This window comes from Stegostoma tigrinum, chromosome 10 (assembly GCF_030684315.1).
Source record: "Stegostoma tigrinum isolate sSteTig4 chromosome 10, sSteTig4.hap1, whole genome shotgun sequence".
Classification (NCBI taxonomy): domain Eukaryota; kingdom Metazoa; phylum Chordata; class Chondrichthyes; order Orectolobiformes; family Stegostomatidae; genus Stegostoma; species Stegostoma tigrinum.
In genome coordinates, this window is record NC_081363.1 from 26,353,571 (window position 1) to 26,373,532 (window position 19,962).

The 19,962-nt window shown below is 39.9% G+C and overlaps 1 protein-coding gene across 2 annotated transcripts in view; it reads left to right on the top strand.

Moving 5' to 3' along the window:
* prima1 (proline rich membrane anchor 1) overlaps positions 1–19,962 on the top strand; it is a 155,283-nt gene that overhangs the window by 113,283 nt on the left and 22,038 nt on the right. Inside the window, exon 4 of one of the 2 annotated variants that reach the window (XM_059649060.1) lies at positions 6,783–6,876. The exons of the other annotated variant lie outside the window; for it this stretch is intronic. Within the exon in view, the coding sequence (XP_059505043.1) occupies positions 6,783–6,828 (46 nt within the window). The 3' untranslated portion in view covers positions 6,829–6,876. Of the gene's footprint in view, positions 1–6,782; positions 6,877–19,962 lie in introns of those variants that run through there. 2 annotated transcript variants of the gene reach the window in all.

A 19,962-nucleotide genomic window follows, 5' to 3' on the forward strand; every position in this document is an offset into this window, starting at 1 on the left:
TTTGGACACCAAAAGAACTTTCAGAAGGCGTTACTTAGACATATGACGAAAGTCAGAACAGGGGATATATTAGCAGCTTGAACACCAAAATAAGGTTGGCAAAAAGTGAACGGCGATGTTTCAGTGAACAACTATTATTGTTTATCATTAACTAAAACTTACTGGAACTCAGGAATTGGAAGCAGAATCTCATAATTTGTTAATGGCAGCAAATGGAGGGATATAGGTGATTGAAAAGAAGATTGTAACAAACTACAGGAAAACATTAACGAGCTTGGCGGTGAAATTGAGCAGGAGGAGAGAAGCCGTAATTCTTCAGGAGCCCAGGAGACCCTCAAGGACCAGCCCTAAAAGGAAATGGAGGCAGCTTGGTTAGTGACTGCATTTTCCCATGACATCTACACATCACAACATCCAGCTCTCATTCATCTCCCGCCAAACATTGCACCCATCCCTAACACTTAGTACTCACGCGTAAATCTTTAAAATGATGGGGCAGGACTCAGATGCAAGAGGCCCATTAGTCCAGCCACTTGAAATTAGTGCAGAGTTCAAACAGATCCTATTTTGGCTGTTGTATTGGCCTTAATCTGTGGTTTGGGAGTAGATTTAAACACCCTTCAGGATGAATAAGGTCTGCTAAGAGTCACAATCTGGATTTTTAATCCTCTGCTGCATAAAAATAAAAAAAACATGTTTAATCAATCAGTGAGTTAGAAACAAACACCATCTATTAGACTAGTTTGATTGACAAGCCATCTGGTTTTCTTTAGATCAGAAAACTTCCACCAGCTCCAGCCAAGTTTTTTTGACATTTACCAAGTGTCCAGTTATAGGAAGGATATTATCAAGCTGGAGAGGGTTCAGAAGAGATTTACCAAGATGTTCTTGGGTAAGGAAAGTTTGAGTTATGAAGAAAGGCTGAGTAAGCTGGGATTTTTTTCACTGGAGCATAGGAGTTGAGAGGCGACCTTGTTGAAATTTATAAAATAATGAGAGGTATGGATAGGGCTACTGGAAATTGCCTTTTCCCTACAATGGGGGATTTCAAGATTAGGGGGCACATTTTTACGGTGAGAGGAGAGCGATTTTAAATATATGAGGGGAGAATTTTTGACACAGAGGGTGGTTTGCGAGTGGAATGAACTTCCTGAGGAAGTGGTAAATGTGGGGACTATTACTATTATTTAAAAGCCATTTGGATAAGAACATGAATAGGGACAGTTTGGAGGGATATGAGCTAGGGCAGGCAGGTGGGACTAGTTTGGTTTGGGATCATGTTCAGCATGGACTGGTTGGACTGAAGGGCCTGTTTCTGTGCTGCATGATTCTATGTCTGTATGACTGTTTGCTGTTATTAGGCATCAGGAAAGCCTGGCTGAGTTTGGACACCTATCTCAGTGTGGGATTTGATTTCAGAAAATTTGGCAAGCTACCCACTTTGATAGCAAAACTCAGGCCCCTAATATCAAATGTCCATAGCTGATTGCGTATTTGCGACATCTCAGATGCAGCCCATGCCCAAATGCAGTAATATCTGGACAATATCCAGGATTAGGCTGACAATTGACAAGTAACAATCACATCACAAATGTTAGGCAATGACCATCTCCAACAAGGCAGAATCTAAACATCGCTACAAGAGCAAGTCAGAGGTTAGGAACTTGCAGTGAGAAATTCACCTTCTGACTTTGCAAAGCCTATCCACCATGAAAAAGGCAAAATTCAGCAGTGCAATAGAAATTGTTTCCTTGCCTAAATGAGCACAGCTCCAACAGAATTCAAGACCTTGACACTACCCAAGATAAAGCAGCACAGTTGATTGGCACAGCATCCACAAACATTCATTCACTCCACCACTAACACAGAGTAGCAGCAGTGTGTGCCATCTATAAGATGCACTGCAGAAATTCACTAAGGCTCCTTTGACAGCATCTTCCAAACTCATGACCTCACCACCTAGATGGACAAGGCCAACATGGGAACACCACCAGCTACAAGTTCCTCTCCAAGCTACACACTATCATGGCTTGGAAATATATCCAAACCATTCCATCTGCATTCTTGGGTCAAAATTCTGTAACTCCCACCCTGACCGGATTATGGGCCTACCTACACCAAATAGACTGTATTGGTTCAAGAGGGATCGAACATGACACCAGCATTGCAAACAGTCTGATTCAGCTTCAGACCATTGCCAGGGAGAGGGATTGAGTTAGTTGTGAGCAATTGGTGTTTGTTTCGGGAATCAAAGTTGGCTTTGTTTCTCACAGTGTTTAGTTGGAGAAAATTTTTGCATGGACCACGCACGCATTACAGGAATTGTTTGCAACCACAGTTCTGGCATTTCCACTTTGTTACGCACACCTCTGATTGGATACAAAGTTACAACCGCACAACATGCAAGAACTTAGAACAGTTGTTTCTATAACAATCAGACAGACAAGCCATGCCCCTAACATTTACCAGTGTGACATGGTTTCCATTTCTCACAGCATCCCATGGGCTATTTAAGTTATATTTGCAAGGCTATGGGCAGAGCAGGAGTGATTAGATGTTTTTTACAAGGAGCCATCATGACAAGATGAGCCAAATATCCAATTCTTTGCTGTATGATGCGATGATGCAACAAAAGCTATGACAATATTTTGATGGCACACCTATTCTTTCCCAAGTATACATAGCTACTCTGTTTCAAAAATGCTCAATAATATTTTACGTCAGTAAGACTTTAAACACTTGTATTTTCAACATCTGTTCATGGTAATTATAGGTACAGAGATAGAGCTTAATGAATGTGTAGATTAGACTTCGAGGTGATCAGTGGTGTGACTATGATCTTGGCAATTACGCATGAGAATACTCTGCAACGAGTTCAGCAGCAGAGTTTTACCACCATATACTGTTCCTGAATAAGCATTGTTTAAAAGTAACCTTGACATTCAACCTAAAGTTATAATGAAGCTACAAGGAACTTATTTTACAACAATAAAGCCTTGTTTAACACTGAAGCATAAATTTACCAACTTTGTCGTGCAACCTGAATTTGAGGCAACAATTTAGTGGAAACATTTCTTTTTAAAAGGGGTGTTTGAACAAATACCCCACAATCTCAAAAGGCACAAGGATGATCCTTGTAATAAAACTACCCAGAGGTGGAATTCTTCTTGCACTGCAGTACAGCTCAAGCTACATTCTGCTGTCTTTGTTGTGAATGTTACTGTACCATGACTATTGGTCATAGCAGTTCATGGAATATTTTGAACTACTTTACAGACATGAAGTTTATGTTCAGGTTCTGAGATGCAAGAAACTTTGTCTGATAATAAATAGGCCTGACTAACGTTGGAAAAATTCTGCATACATCCCTTAGGCTGTATTTATCACACAACATAAGACTGAGGTAATACTATAATAATTTGCTGGATTCATATTTGAGTAAAAACAATTTGAGCAGTATGAGTTTGTGATCCAGATTATATCTGAACAGTCATTGCTCAAAACCCCCACAAGGTAAACTGCAGAATAGTCACATACTGTACCCATGTTTCCATTACCCAGCACCTCCCTCAAGCTTGCGTAGAATTAGATTCAATCCACAGCATGCTTGACTTCAGGCACCATTTGCCAACTATGAAAAAACAAATAATTTTACATGCGTGCGGACCATAGATGACCTTTTATGAAGAAGTTCATCTCCTGGTCCAAGCCTGCTTCTTTGCAGCAGTCCAGCTAATACAATGTCAGAGGTTCACTTACCAGAATAATTCTTCCACTTGCAGCCCCCTGTGCTTTGCCGTTATAATGATCTGCGTTCAATTAACCCACACCAAACCAAGGAGCAAAACAATATCATAAGATATTTGGAGAAATTTAAACTCTCCTTAAAGGTTAAGCCTTGAGACTATCTAATAGTTTCAACAATGGAAAACACGAAATTGATAAAGAAACTAAGACAGATTTTAATTCTTCAGCACGAAGTTAGGACTATTTGCAGGAATTTCCAAGTGGGAGGCCCATTCAAACTTAACGTTTTGCGTGCACACACAGCAAGGTGTTCGACATTAGGGTTTATTGCAGTGATCATAGGATGTCTGCCTTAGGGTGTGGGCCTCATGGGGGAAGTTACATGACCAAACCAGGCGAGGAAGGACATTTGTATATGATTGCACTTCAATCTAAACATCCATATTGTCATGGAAAAAAAATTGAATAAAAACTGCATTATTATCATGTACTTTTTTGCATTATCCAGCTTCTTACTTCTCCAAATTAGCTTTTTGGATTCTGTGTTGTGCTCAGGTTGCTTTCAGTTTCTTATCAAGTATCATAAAGTACCTAAAACTGAAAAGATTACCATGATTAACCCCATGCATAATAACTAAAGTTTTGGTACCTGTTTGAACATTTGCTGCTTAGCAAGACCAATTCTGCTCATCGTCACATTATCTTAGGGTGGGTCTTCCGTGAGTGATAGGGCTCCAAGGAGCATACATTCATGAGGCACTGTTTTCAGTGGACATCTCATCTCAGTTAAAACCACTATACTGATGTAAGAAAAAAATTTGCTCAATATCAATTAGCTTTCCACCCAGCTTCCATTGAATGGAAGGAATGTTAAACCCCTTTCTAATTTGATAGAGGTAAAAGCCAAGTGTGGCAGAAACACAGATACGATATATAAAAGTGATCATTCCAGCACTATTCATTTTATGCCCTTGGAAAGTTTGAACCCGAAAATGCTCTGATACAAATCATGAAGATTAAATGAGATATACTTATGCCCTCATATGGAAGAGGTGTAACTTTGCATCACCGTTTTACTCTTTTTGTGCTTAGGAATGACTTTGTTTCTCCTTTTGCTTCATATCTGTCAAGTTTTTGCCAAACTGTACCTGCAAATGTAATCTTCCTTTGTATTAGAATTGCCACGCTGCCTGATTGATGGTGCAATGTTTAGGCACTTGGATAAAACTGCTCCACACTATTTAAATTAAGTCATTATCCTTACAAGATACTTAGTCTGTCCCAATCTGGACTCAGTTCCAGTTACACTCAGTCAGTTTGTGATGTTTTAGCAATTGAAATATAATTAGCTTAATTACCAACGCTTGTATGCACAACATATGCCACTTCTTTAAGAAACAAATTGTATTCTGCTCTGCTTGTTGAGATGTGCTAATTAATCTTTTTGGTATTGTAGGGTCTAAATAAAATTGCAAGGCTCATTTCACATCTGTTGATGAAGTTGCTTCAAAGCTATTTTCTTCCATCACAAGCCACACTGCTTGATACTACCTCATTCTAGGATATCAGTTACATAAAGAAAGGTAGTTGATAGGCCAGATGGTGCTGCAGATCAAATTGTCATCTTTTGCCTCTAAAACTAAGTGAAAGTTTTCAGTCCTAGTTGAAGAATGTATAAAATGGAAGTACGAGTAGATAATGTTGTCACTATCCAGAGGTCACAAAATGGGTTGTATGGAAAATTGAATGCATGAGTGGTTAATGCTCTCTTGCAATTGAGCTGTGGCATATTGTTGGAGCAAGATAGGGTTGTGGGTGTTTGCTCAACATTTAACTATATCTGTAGCTAATATTGCAATCAGCTAAAGAGCTGATTTTCCAGGTATGCATGATTAGCAGGTTGTTTCACATTCACCTTGGGGAACTTGCAACTGTACTGTTCAGTGTTTCCTGAGTAAATATTGTCGAATCAACCTGTTATGAGATGTTGTTACACATCTCTGGAGCAGATGTGACTTGAACCCGGGCTTCCTGGCAAATTTGGTTGATGGGCAAAGTTTGTTGGCGCAAGCAGACAAAGGTATTCAATTCCCTGCACATATATCACTCATTGCCATAAACATAAAAGGTCATAAGGACCAAACTTTTCCTGCTACTTTTATGGAATTTTTTCCAATTGAATGAATAATCAACAGAAACTATATTTCATATGAGCACATAATAGGTTTGTTAGCAAAGCTGTTGTATTATAACTCAGGTTATCATTAATCTTGCAAGGAGCTCCCAGTGCATGGATTACACCATTTTCATTGAGACAAATTGCACTGTAGAAAACTGAGTAGCAATACTGTGACAGTAGTTAGGACCTATGTAAGGGTTCAAATTTCTTCAATTCAACGTGAATTTTATATTTTTCTTGAGTACTACATCTTAGACTTAATTACATTGTTAAATTCATGGCGGCAGTTGTAATCTGCCAAGCTCTGCTATTCAATCACAGAATAACATCATTCAAATGCCAAAAGATCATGTCCAAAATAGGAAAAGAATGGCAGCTACACTGCACAGATAGCCTTAGGGACTGGAGTCTGAGGCTGAAAAATCTGAAAGAAAATTGTCCAATTTCCTTCTTAGTCAGGTTAAATAGCTATTCAAGGTTAACATTAGCATTGCATGAAGCCATTTAAAAACTGCTCAAACAAATTTATTGGTGCTCAGAATTTTAACAGCATTGATTCTGGGCCGAGCAGGGTGTTACCTCCAGGTTCAAAGGCTTAAGGGTAAACCATGTCTCTGTCCATCAACAATCATATGCTCCTCCTGACTACCATCTTGTAGCCCTCTCCCGAATGGAGCTATTTTTCTCCATTCAATTGTAGCTTTTTGCTTGACTCCAGCCAGATTCTGAGACAAACTGATTGTGGGCTGGCAATCTGATTTACAGGTACTGCAGGGCATCCTTTATTTCTTTTCTGTCGGTTTCCCATTCCGAAGATAAGACCAGGCCTAATATGTTGCACATTTTCCATTTACAGTGTGTATTTCTTTTCTTGTGTGTCCTCGCCGTATATCATGAAGTAATTGTTTATCAAGGAATTTCTCAAGAGAAGTGGCCTGAGGATTATCTGCTCGTACTCCCAGATTACACGTTCTTGGCCTGAGGATTCTGGAAACTGCTGGCTTGGGAACGATGGAGGTCATCCTGGAGGATCTCATCCTTCACCCTGTAAGTTGGAGTCTGTAATCCATTTCATGAATTGCTAGGTCAAGTAAAGTGTATGAAAAGTTACCTTTATGTATAACATATATTATCTCCCACAACCTAACAATATTAGCAGCAAAAATAAATGCAGGATCCCATTCCATGAATGAAATTTGAGGTTAGCCAATGCTGCTGTCCTAACTCATAGCAATTTATCCATGATCTTTTTCCTCACTGGCTTACTTTGGCTCCCTCTTAAGCAGAATTCCCACCCTTGTTTTCAAATCCGTCACCTCGAATATCTCTAACACCCTCCAGTCTTTTCTGCTCCAAGATACCTGAACTGAAACAATTCTAACTTTCTGTGAAATTTCAATGTAATTGTTTCACCATTAGTGGCAAAAGCAGAAGTTGCTGGAAAAGCTCAACCGGTCTGGCACCATCTGTGAAGAAAAAATCAGAGTTTACATTTCAGGTCTGGTGACCCTTCCTCAGAACTGTTTTTATTCCTGATTTACAGCATCCACAGTTCTTTTGGTTTATATTCACCATAAGTGGTCTTGGCTTTGACTTCCTAGGTTCTACGCTTTGGAATTCTCTTCTAATGCCTCTCCATTTCACTACCTTTGTTTCGTCCCTAAGATGCCCCTTTAGACCATAGATATGGATCAGTGCTAATGTTTGTTTGATGAGATACATGTGAGAATCCTTGAGCAATTTTGCTATTTTACACACACTGATGCCATAGTGGTTTGTTCACTAGATTAGTAATCCTGTGACCAAGGTAATTTTCTTGGAACCTGGGTTCAAATCCCACTATAGCAAATATGAAATTAAAAGTCTAATGATAACCATGAAACCACTGTTGTATGTCGCAAAAAGCCAGCTTGTTACTTCCCCTTAGAGAAGGAAAAGCGTCATCTTTACCTGGTCTGATGTAGATGTGAATCCAGACCCACAGCGGTTAATTCTTAACTGTCCTCTGAAATAGCCTAGTGCGGCATATGGGGCAATGCATTGCTGTCCCACAAGTGAATAAAAACAGGTTGCTATTGCAACAAACATACCTTGACAGCATAGTTCTGTCTAGAACATGACATAAAGAAATACAACTCTGATCAGTGTGGCATATTGTACAAAATTTACGGTTATTCATTTCATAATATAAATTAATGTTATTAACGTGGTTTACCACAACAAACACCATTATCAATTATTACCTCAGCACCTGAAACTCTCCATTTCTCCCTGACTAATATCATCAACAAGCATTTTTACAACCCACACAATAATGTGTCATCAGGAAATTTTATAGATTCAGCCTTCTGCCTCCCACCTAAAGCCACTTCTATGTATATTTAAGTTCAATCCTGGGGCACCTCAGCAGGCCTTCCTTCTAAAGCAATCATTTCTGATTTCAATGGATATGTGTCTTCTTTCTTGGTTGGTTTTGAATCCACTTCATTATCTTGTTAATTTGTAGTTACCTCACATTTACTAAAGAATGAAGTATATTATTGAGCAATGTTTGAAAACTTATTGAATAAATTACTATTAACAGTTACGATGATGTCTGGACATCCTGTTGCTAAACACAGTATTCATTTATCAGACCCAAAAAGGTAATTTTCCCCCTTATGCCTTTCCTATCCACTCTATCCCTTTATGATTGTACATACTTAAATTAAGTACCTTGGCCTGCTGTATTCCAAATAAGTCAATTCTAGACTTTGTATTATTTCCTCAGAACACAAAGTATCTATTGATAGCAACACTCTCATGACTTTTTCCCATACCCATTCCAGAGCAGTCACATGTTTCTTTAATGCATTGATCAGAATTGCATGTAGTATTCTAACAATTGTCTAACTTGGGTTTAAGAGAGTTCGAGAATATTCTTCCTGCTTTTATACTCTATGCCTTGGCACTTAAAGGAATGTATCATGTATGTTGTTTTATCTACTTTCCTGCTACCTTCAGGGATCAGAGAACATGCTTTCCTACGACCCTGTGTTCTTCTGCATTTCTTAGTATCATCCTGTACATTGTGTATTTCTTTGTTTGCTTTCCTCATTCCATTACCTCACATGTCTCAGGATTAAATTGCACTGGCCATTTCTTTGCCCATTGGACAGCTAAATTTATACTTTAATGCAGGGCTACACCTTTCTCTGTTACTGTCACTGTCAATCGCATAGCCAGTTCTTGTGTTACTGCAGAGTTCTTAGTCATGCCCTCTATACATAAATCTAACCTATTGATACATGCAACAAAAAAACATGGAAACCAGTATTGAATTCTGTAAGCCTTCATTAAAACAACCTCCCAATCACAAAACTAACAATCAACCATAAATCTTTGCTTTCTGTCAATGCACTAAGTTTTGAGTCACCTTGTCCCCTGTGTTTGGATCACATGGACACTACTTTTAAGGTACTAAGATTAGGCTGACTGGCATGTCATTATTTTGACTATCCCTTGGGTCTACATTAAAAAATGTTATATTTTTAGCAGTCATCTAATCCTTCAGCATTGTGCCTGTAGCCAGCAGGGATTGGAAAATAATTGTCGAAACCCCTACTTTTTCCAATTTTGGTTCCGGTAACAAGTTGGCATGCATTTCATCTGGCCTACTTTCAAACATGGTCTAATCCTTAACCTTTCTCAGCAATTTAGTATAATCCAATATATCACATTCCTCCTGCTGAATTACAATATCTGCATTATCCCTCTCTTTTGTGAGAACAGAAGCAATTTTTTTCTTTATTATTTATTCACTGATGGGGCACGGGTGTCCCTGTCAAGGCAAATGTTTGCTGCCCAACCCTAACTGAGTGGCTATCTATTCTAGGGGGCAGTGAAGAGTCAAGGATATTGCTGTGGATCTGGAGTCACATGTGGCCTGGACTCGGTATGAATGGCAGGCTTCCTTACTTAAAGGATATCAGTGAAGGTTTATACAGCTATTAATGATAGTTGTCATAGTCACTAATACTGAGATTAGCTTTGAATTCCTGATTTATCAATGGAATTGAAATTCTACCAGCCACTGTGGTGTATTTGAACCTAAAGTGTTAACACAGCCCCCTGATTAGTAGTCCAGTTACATCAACATTACACCACCAGCACAACTCCTTTCCTCACCCTTGATTTTACTTTCCTTTTTTTTTTGCTTTCTGTACTCCTTTTTGAATAACAGTTATGTTTTGTGTACTATTAAGCTTTTTTGTACTTTATCCTGTTACACAGTAGGGTAGAATCTTCGAAACCCTTGTGTGACATGACTATTGGCCAGTTAGTTAGAAAATAGGATGAGATGGGCAGAAATGAGATTCTTTATGTCAAGAGAGAAAAGTCTAATTTTTATTGATCTTATTTTAGCACTAATGATGATGACAAAACCTTCAAGCCATAGCCAGAAGCTGCTGCATGTTTAATTGACTGATATTGTGTTTGGCACAAGGATCACAAAGCTTATTGATGAAGGTCATTTACCAGTCAAGCCCATTCCCCTGTAGAAATATACAGTTGTAACACAGCATTGTCTAACTGCCTCAGGAAAGATTCAAATTCATAGATTTGTACAGTGCATACAAAGCTGTTCGGCCCATAGAATCTTCACCAACATGACTACCACTGAACAAGTGCTAATCTCAATTTCCATCATTTGTCCCATATCCTTGAATGTTATGATATTTGAAGTACTCATCCAAATACTTATAGAACAAAGAACGGTACGGCACAGTACAGGCCCTTCGGCCCACGATGTTGTACCAAATTTTTACCCTAAACCTAAGGTCTATCTAACCTCCACCCGTACCTTATACTACCACCCGTATGCCTATCTAATTGCCACTTAAATGCCCCTAATGAGGCCGACTCCAGTACCCTCTCCAGCAATGCATTCCACGCCCTGAACACTCTCTGAGTAAAGAACCTACCTCTGACGCCTCCCCGATATCTACCTCCATCCATTTTAAAACTATGCCCCCTCGTAATAGCTACTTCCACCCTAGGAAAAAATCTTAAAGTTTTTAAGGTTTCCAGCCTCCACTACCTTCCCATGCAGTGCATTTCAGATTCCCATCATCTGCTAAATGAGAACGGTTTTTTTCCAAAATCCCTCTGCATCTCCTGCCCCTGACCCTATTGACCCCTCAACCAAGGGCAACAGCTGCTCTCTACTCAGCCTGACAATGCCCTCATAAACGTAGGAAGGATGTTGTGAAACATGAAAGGGTTCAGATAAGATTTACAAGGATGGTGCTGGGGCTGGAGGGTTTGAGCTACAGGGAGAGGCTGATTAGGCTGGGGCTATTTTCCCTGGAGCATCAGAGGCTGAGGGGTGACTTTATAGAGGTATATAAAATTGTGAGGGGCGAAGATAGGGTGAATAGCCAAGGTCTTTTCCTTTGGGTGGGGGTGTCCAAAACTAGAGGCCATGGGTTTAAGGTAGGAGGGAAAAAATTTTTAAAATGGACATGAGGTCTCTAATACGTAATAATTACTAAGGAACTTCCAGAAACTAAAAATGCTCCTGTAAGACACTAAAACATTAAGGCATTAAATTAATTTACTGTGCTTTTGTTAGACTGGTGCTTAATGTCAAACAATGGCTAATATGTTTAGATGTGGATAATCTAATCACTGGCAGAGATAATGGATAAACTAACCAAGAAAGAGACCTTGACAACTCAAAACATAACAACCACACTAGGTTTGATTTAGCTTTAGGGTGAGTCTTACGGAACACAAATTGAACTTCAAGTAACAAATCTATGATTATATATGAGTAAGACTCTCATTTCTTTCTTGCTTAACATTTCAACTTGGAGTACATTTGAGACAAATTTGAGACAAATTCAAATCTCTAATATGTTGCTGTATCTCTTACTATAATTCTTCAATAAAATCAGAATCAATTCTTTGTAGAAACAAGGCTAAAATTATATGCTGAATCATGAATCAGCCCTGTTCCTGAAAATTTAAAACAAGCATGGTTCTTTCAAATATTTGTTTGAAAGACAAGCGCCAGTTACATGTTATGAATTTTACAATTTGCGACTTCAAAATACAGCACCAATGGATACACTTTTAACTGTTCTACGGAAGTAACTTTGGTGGAAGTATTGTATTTTCCCAGATGACCACTTCTGGAACCTTGTGGTTTTCACCACCTCTGCCAGTGTGTGGTACTGGATAAGGTCTGTTTGAGGTAGTTCACTGCTACCAATCATACTTTGTCTTTGCTTTATCTGCGGTCTATGTGGTGATTTGTGGTAAAGGATGCATCACTGGAGAGTATTTCCAGAGGAGACTCTGTCCTTAGACAACAAGAATGTTTATTGCTTGCTATCAGAGGGGTGGCATGGTGGCTCAGTGATTAGCACTGCTGTATCACAGTGTCAGAGACTTGGGTTCAATCCCAGCCTTGGCTGACTGTCTGTGTGGAGTTTGTACGTTCTCTCCTGTCTGTGTGGGTTTCTGCTGGGTCTCTGGTTTCCTCCTACATATTAGGTGGGAGGAAAGATGTGCACATTAGGTGGATTGGCCATAGTAAATGGGTATTACAGGGTCGGGGTGGGATGCTCTTCAGAGGGTCAGAACTAATCAATGGGCCGGATGGCCTTGTTATGCATTGTAGGGATTCAACTATTCTAGGAATTGCATTCTACATTGGATCACGCATAATTACAGGGAGCTTAGCCACAGCTCCATTTACTGCCTCTGAAAGATTGTTAACTCCTGTCTCCGCCAACAAATTGTGTGTGACATCAGGGGAATGGATGCTGCCAGTGTAACATGAACATTAACCCCTTCAGAGCTAGCAGCTACTACAACAGGCAGAACCAGGAGGAATGGATGGATGTCCGGTTGGTGGGTCAATGCATTCAGTTAAATGCCTAATTCCAAGAGCTCAAGATTGACTGGACAAGAAAAAGGCAAGGTCAAGAGCTCCCTGCAGGCTTAAGCCTTTTACAACACTGTTTCTTACATATTAACACTAAATACTACAATGCATGGTATTCAGAGGCATACATGGCTCTAAATGCACTGTGCATTATTGAAAGATTATACCATAAACTCTACTGTCCACACGTTTCCGACATTCACAGGGTTATACTTCAGGTTATGCCTGACTTTCTGTGCTTTTCTCTATTCTGTCTTCAAGTTTACCCACATTATGCTCGTTATGTCCAGTCAGGAACAGCTCCATAACATCACCACGTTTACTCTAGAGTCCTAAAGTCATTACACTGCATCCCACCTCTAGCTTTTCTCTGCAGTGATAAACATTAATCACCATTTATCTACATTCTCAAATGAGTTACTGAGATTATTTCAATGCAGAATTCCTATTGGATCCCTCCAAATCTTTGACTTGGTTCATTTGAATCAATGGATGAGCCAGGAAAGAGTATAAAAAGGTGTGAAACACTTGAGCCCTTTCTGTACTGGCTTCAGTTAGATCAGCAGTTTTGTATTGTATAAACGTCAGGGCAAGTCAGCTTGTTTCTTCTTCTCTATCATTAGTGCCTGGATTTAGTGATGATGTTAATAACAGTGACATTATTCATACATAGCTAGTTGTTCCCCACATAAAGAAAGTTGATCCATGACAGTGATGGCTAGTTTATGAATGTTCTGCTCCAAGGCAATTTGCATGTTGGCTTGGAAATGATTTGGTTTATGCCTGGCATGTTCTTTAGACTATAGTGCATCTACTTTTCCCATAACAAATACGTTGGTGATGTAGGACAGGACAGTTTACCTTCATTGATGTGGGGTTTTGGAACCTGTGACAAGATGCTTTAGCATAGTTTGTTTAGGATTTTGCATTGATGTTGTCACATCTGGTACATTTTTCAGAGGAGAGGTCTATCTCCTTCATGCGAACGGCATTTGTGCTTTAAGTAGTCAAATCTCTTTGCCTTAAATGGAACTTCTGTTGCATAATGCTTCTTGAACAATTTTCTAGACTATGTATTCTGGACTGCTCAATCTAGAAATGATCCTTGTTTGATTGAAGAAGTTCAGTACTAATTTATCCAAGAGACCAAGATGATTCTACTGTAAATGTGCTTTGTTGTATGTTTTCTGAGATGTGATGTTCAGGCAGTACATACAGGTCATTACTGAAGCTATTGACCAACTCTGTGGTAGTTAGTATCTGTTCTTGAAACATGATCTTGCCAGTGTCCTATTTGTTTGTGGAATTGAATATTGCTCAAAAGTTGTCACAAAGTTACCAAACATAATTTGCTCCTCACAATCTATTGCTTATGTAACATGTGATCTGACATTTTTCTTAAATACTGGAGAAGCACATTAACCTGTTCTGCATTTAACTTGGTATTCAATCCTAGAATGTTCAAAATTTTAGAAATTATGCTTTTCATACATGCTAATTTCTGATCTATCAAATGGAAGATAGTTGATTTTTGCTTATAGAAAAATTGGTTTAGTTGAATTTTGTTTCATTGATTGATGTTGATAGCACTTGAAGCTTTTCATTATTTTCTTGATTTGGACAATTATTGTTTGAATTTTGATGTCCTTGTGCTGCACTGGATTTGTTGCCTTAATGTATTGTTAAGTGATTAAAATTGCTATTGAATCTTTGGTATTGTGAAGATGATTGTTGTTATCCTAAATATCGTGAAAGCTTCAACTGTTCTAAATGCTGGTTTCAGTGTGAAGTTCCTTGAAATAATTGTAGTGAGTAAGATTCGATAATTTTTGACCATATCAAAGATGGCTGCCATGATGTCACTTGACCCAATTATTTTTCTGCACCTGAGGGAGTTTTGTGTTGCATTTGACACCATGGGATCAGATGAGAACTTCTCTTTATTTATGATTTTTTTGATTCTTAGCAATGGAAATGAATAAAATTCCTTTGCTGCTGAATATAACTTGCATTTTTCAAGCAGCTGTCAAATACTAAAGATTTTATTAACTTCACTGTAAGAGCTCTGAAACTTTAAATTCCAATAAGTAATTTTTAGTTCTGATTCTTTTTCCAATCAATTTAATTCATTATTATTTCTGAAGAATTTTCTTAACTTGCTTCCTGTTAACTTTGTCATCCAGTAATTGTTGAGAAATTTTGAAATCGTCGTCAATACATAGGAATGGAAGTAGACTATTCAGCCCCTCAAGCCTGAGCCATCATTCGATAAGATCATGGGTGATCTGTGGCCTAACTATACATATCTGCCCTTGACCAATGTTGCTTGATACCTTTGATTAACAGAGAAAAAAAAAATCTCAGGTTTAAAATTTACAACTAATCCAGCATCCACTTGATTTGTGGAAGAGCATTTCAAACATCTACCACACTTCATGTATAGAAGTGCTCCTATCATCATCATCATCATCATCATAGAATCCCTACAATGTGGAAACAGGCTGTTTGGCCCAACAAGTCCACACCAACCCTGAGAGCGTCCCACCCAGACCCATCCCCTTATAACCCACTAATCTATACATCCCTGAACACTACAGGCAAATCAGCATGGCCAATCCACCTAACCTGCACATCTTTGGACTGTGGGAGGAAACCGGAGCACCTAGAGGAAACTCACGCAGTCATGGGGAGAAAGTGCAAACGCCACACAGTCACCTGAGGGTGAGGTCGAACCCAGGTCCCAGACACTGTGAGGCAGCAGTGCTAGCCACTGAGCTACCATGCCGCGCCTCCATCTCTCCTGAATCGTCTGGCCATAATTCTCAGACTATATCCCCTAGTTCTAGAATCCCCAACCAGTGGAAATACCTTGTCTTTATCTACCCTGTCTTTTCCTGTTAACATCATGAAGCCTTGGATCAGATCACACCTTATTCTTTTAAATTCTAAAGAAAATAAGACCATAAGACAAAGGAGTGGAAGTAAGGCCATTTGGCCCATCAAGTCCACTCCGCCATTTAAATCATGGCTGATGGGCATTTCAACTCCACTTCCCTGCACTCTCCCTGTAGCCCTTGATTCCTTTTGAGATCAAGAATTTGTCGATCTCTGCCTTGAAGGCATCCAACGTCCCGGCCTCCACTGCACTCCGTGGCAATGAATTCCACAAGCCTACCACTCTCTGGCTGAACAAATGTCGTCCCATTTCAGTTTAAAATTTACCCCCTCTAATTTTAAGGCTGTGCCCACGGGTCCTAGTCTCCCCGCCTAATGGAAATAACTTCCTAGCGTCCACCCCTTCTAAGCCATACGTTATCTTGTAAGTTTCTGTAGATTTCCCCTCAACCTTCTAAACTCGAATGAGTACAATCCCAGGATCCTTAGCCGTTCCTCATACGTTAAACCTACCATTCCAGGGATCATCCGTGTGAATCTCCGCTGAACACACTCCAGGGCTAGTATGTCCTTCCTGAGGTGTGGGGCCCAAAATTGGACACTGTATTCTAAATGGGACCTAACTAGAGCTTTATAAAGCCTCAGAAGCACATTGCAGCTTTTATATTCCAACCCTCCTGAAATAAGCGACAACATTACATTCGCTTTCTTAATTACGGACTCTAACTGCAAGTTAACCGTTAGAGAATCCTGGACCAACACTCCCAGATCCCTTTGTACTTCTGCTTTACGAATTTTCTCACCATTTAGAAAATAGTCCATGCCTGTATTCTTTTTTCCAAAGTGCAAAACCTGACATTTACACACATTGAATTTCATCAGCCATTTCCTGGACTACTCTCCTAAACTGTCTAAATCTTTCTGCAGCTTCCCCACTTCCTCAGTACTACCTGCCTGTCCACCTATCTTCATATCATCGGCAAATTTCGCCAGAATGCCCCCGGTCCCTTCATCCAGATCATTAATATACAAGGAGAATAGCTGCGGCCCTGACACTGAACCCTGCGGGACACCACTCGTCACCGGTTGCCATTCCGAGAAAGAGCCTTTTATCCCAACTCTCTGCCTTCTGTCAGACAGCCAATCCTCAATCCAAGCCAGTATAGGCCTAATTTGTAAAATCTCTCCTCATAAATTAATCCCTGAAACCCAGGTTTCATTCTTGTAAACCTAATTTTTACTCCCTCCAAGACAATATATCACTCCTAATGTATTGTGCCCAGTTCTACGCATAGTACTCCAAGTGGGGTCTAACCAAAGTTTTGTAAACTGCAGCATAACTTCTGCATCCTTGTACTACAATCCTTTAAATATAAAGGCCAGCATTCCATTAGTTTTCTTGATTGTTTTCTGCTGCTGTTCAGGACATTTTACAGATCCACATGTCTGAATCCCCAATTCTCTTTGCACATCCACTGTGTTAAACTTCATACTATCTAGAAAGCACCCTGATCTAGCCTTTCTTGATTCAAACTGGATAACCTCAGACTTGCTTACATTGAACTCCATCTGCTGCAGTTTTGTCCATTCACTTAGCATAAAATTACAAAGGGATATTGATAGACTATTGTCTAGTAGTAGGAGAAGGGGAGATTTTGAAACTGGTGAAGTCCACATTGATACCATATGGCTGCAGGGTTCCCAGGCGGAATATGAGTTGCTGTTCCTGCAACCTTCGGGTGGCATCATTGTGGCACTGCAGGAGGCCCATGATGGACATGTCATCTAGAGAATGGGAGGGGGAGTGGAAATGGTTTGCGACTGGGAGGTGCAGTTGTTTGTTGCGGACTGAGCGGAGGTGTTCTGCAAAGCGGTCCCCAAGCCTCCGCTTGGTTTCCCCAATGTAGAGGAAGCCGCACCGGGTACAGTGGATGCAGTATACCACATTGGCAGATGTGCAGGTGAACCTCTGCTTAATGTGGAATGTCATCTTGGGGCCTGGGATGGGGGTGAGGGAGGAGGTGTGGGGACAAGTGTAGCATTTCCTGCGGTTGCAGGGGAAGGTGCCGGGTTAGGTCATATTCCGCCTGGGAACCCTGCAGCCATATGGTATCAATGTGGACTTCACCAGTTTCAAAATCTCCCCTTCTCCTACTGCATCCCTAAACCAGCCCAGTTCGCCCCCTCCCCCCACTGCACCACACAACCAGCCCAGTTCTTCCCCCCCACCCACTGCATCCCAAAACCAGTCCAACCTGTCTCTGCCTCCCTAACCGGTTCTTCCTCTCACCCATCCCTTCCTCCCACCCCAAGCCGCACCCCCAGCTACCTACTAACCTCATCCCACCTCCTTGACCTGTCCGTCTTCCCTGGACTGACCTATCCCCTCCCTACCTCCCCACCTACACTCTCTCCACCTATCTTCTTTACTCTCCATCTTCGGTCCGCCTCCCCCTCTCTCCCTATTTATTCCAGTTCCCTCTCCCCATCCCCCTCTCTGATGAAGGGTCTAGGCCCGAAACGTCAGCTTTTGTGCTCCTGAGATGCTGCTTGGCCTGCTGTGTTCATCCAGCCTCACATTTTATTATCTTGGAATTCTCCAGCATCTGCAGTTCCCATTATCTCTGATACTTTTCACAGTGTTCCTGGTTACAGACTCCAAAAATCTCTTCACCACAGTTGTTAAACTAACTGCTCTGCAATTCACCTGTTTTCCTCTTTCACCTTTCCTAAAAGAAACTTCTTAAAACCTTTATTTCCCTACTTGATTTCTCAGATGGAAACCTTTTTTCTGTCCTATTGGGAATTGAGCTTGCTTTAGATGTCTAGTAATCAGCATGTTTTCACAGGTGCTCAATTTCATTTACCGTTTTTAGCTGCCAGTGGGCTTTTTACTGATCTCACTGTTTTATCCCTTGATATATCACTGTATCCCTTATTACATGGCTAGATATCAGTCTTCTGTCTAGCTCTTCATATATTGCTCTCTTCCCTCCTTAACTCCACATACATTACGCTATTTAGGCCCAGTGAGGAGCAGCTGTATGAGATCTTTGCAATGCTGCTTTAGGATCCTAAAGCCATTATTCAAAAGGCTTTCTTTCAATTGTTGCAATTTAGCATTTGACAATTTTGTTCCTTGCTAAGCAAAGTATCATAAGAGGTTCAGCCTCAAATCGATATCAGTTTACAGTAAATCAATTTGCATCTAGTTAACTAAACAACATTAAAAAGAAATAACACGATTACCTCAACAATATCTGACTTTTATTTCCACAGCTCTTTTTTTGCTGAAAAGATGCCTCATTTTTTTTATATGGATTGTTGGAAGTTTGTAATTGGGTATTAAGAAGGAAAGGAATTTGGTGGGAACAGGAAGGGAAAGAGACACTGTGGTAGAGGAAATACATTACAGGACTCAGCTGAGGAACACATAATAATTTTGTTGAAAATGTATGAATAAAACAAGGATCAATTCCTCTGAATGCTACAGTTAATAAAACTCCAAACTTATTCTTACAAACAGATTAAAAGTTTCACAAAATATGGAATCTTTGTCCAATTAAATTATCACCTCTGGGATGAATAACTAGTTACCATGTAGAGCCTGAACTCCTGACTTTCTAAAATATCTGAAATGAACAGTCGTTATGTTTATTTTCAGCTGAGCTATCAGTTGTGGAATGACCCGTATTCAGAGGCTACAGTCACAGTTTCTTTTGTTTTTCCTGCCCACACAGTAAGACATGTCAGTTTGATGGGAATTTGTTATGCATGGTGCAAAATGTTCAACACATCATTACCCAAAGCTGCCTACACAGCTGACCTAAGCAGTATCTGAAGACATGTTGTTAATGCCTGTCTCATACGATAAACATCTGTGTTGAGTGCAAAATTGGCTAATATTTCATATTAAAACCTTGTTTTACTAGAAAGGATAAAAATTGTATAATCTTTCCAGATTATTCGCCAAAACTTTTCTTTATTAATAACTTGCATCAGGCAAATTAATTTATGGTCATTGACTTTCTCACATTAAATAAATATTTGCCCTGATTTTTTTCACAGATTTTTGTCATCTCAGAACATCAAATTAAAAATCCTAGGGCTGAATTTTCCAAGAATTTGTCTAAGTCTCAATTTCATGGAGAGTTTCTCTCAGTTAGCTCTCGTGAATTTGCACATGCTGTTTTGTGCAGCTGAGCTC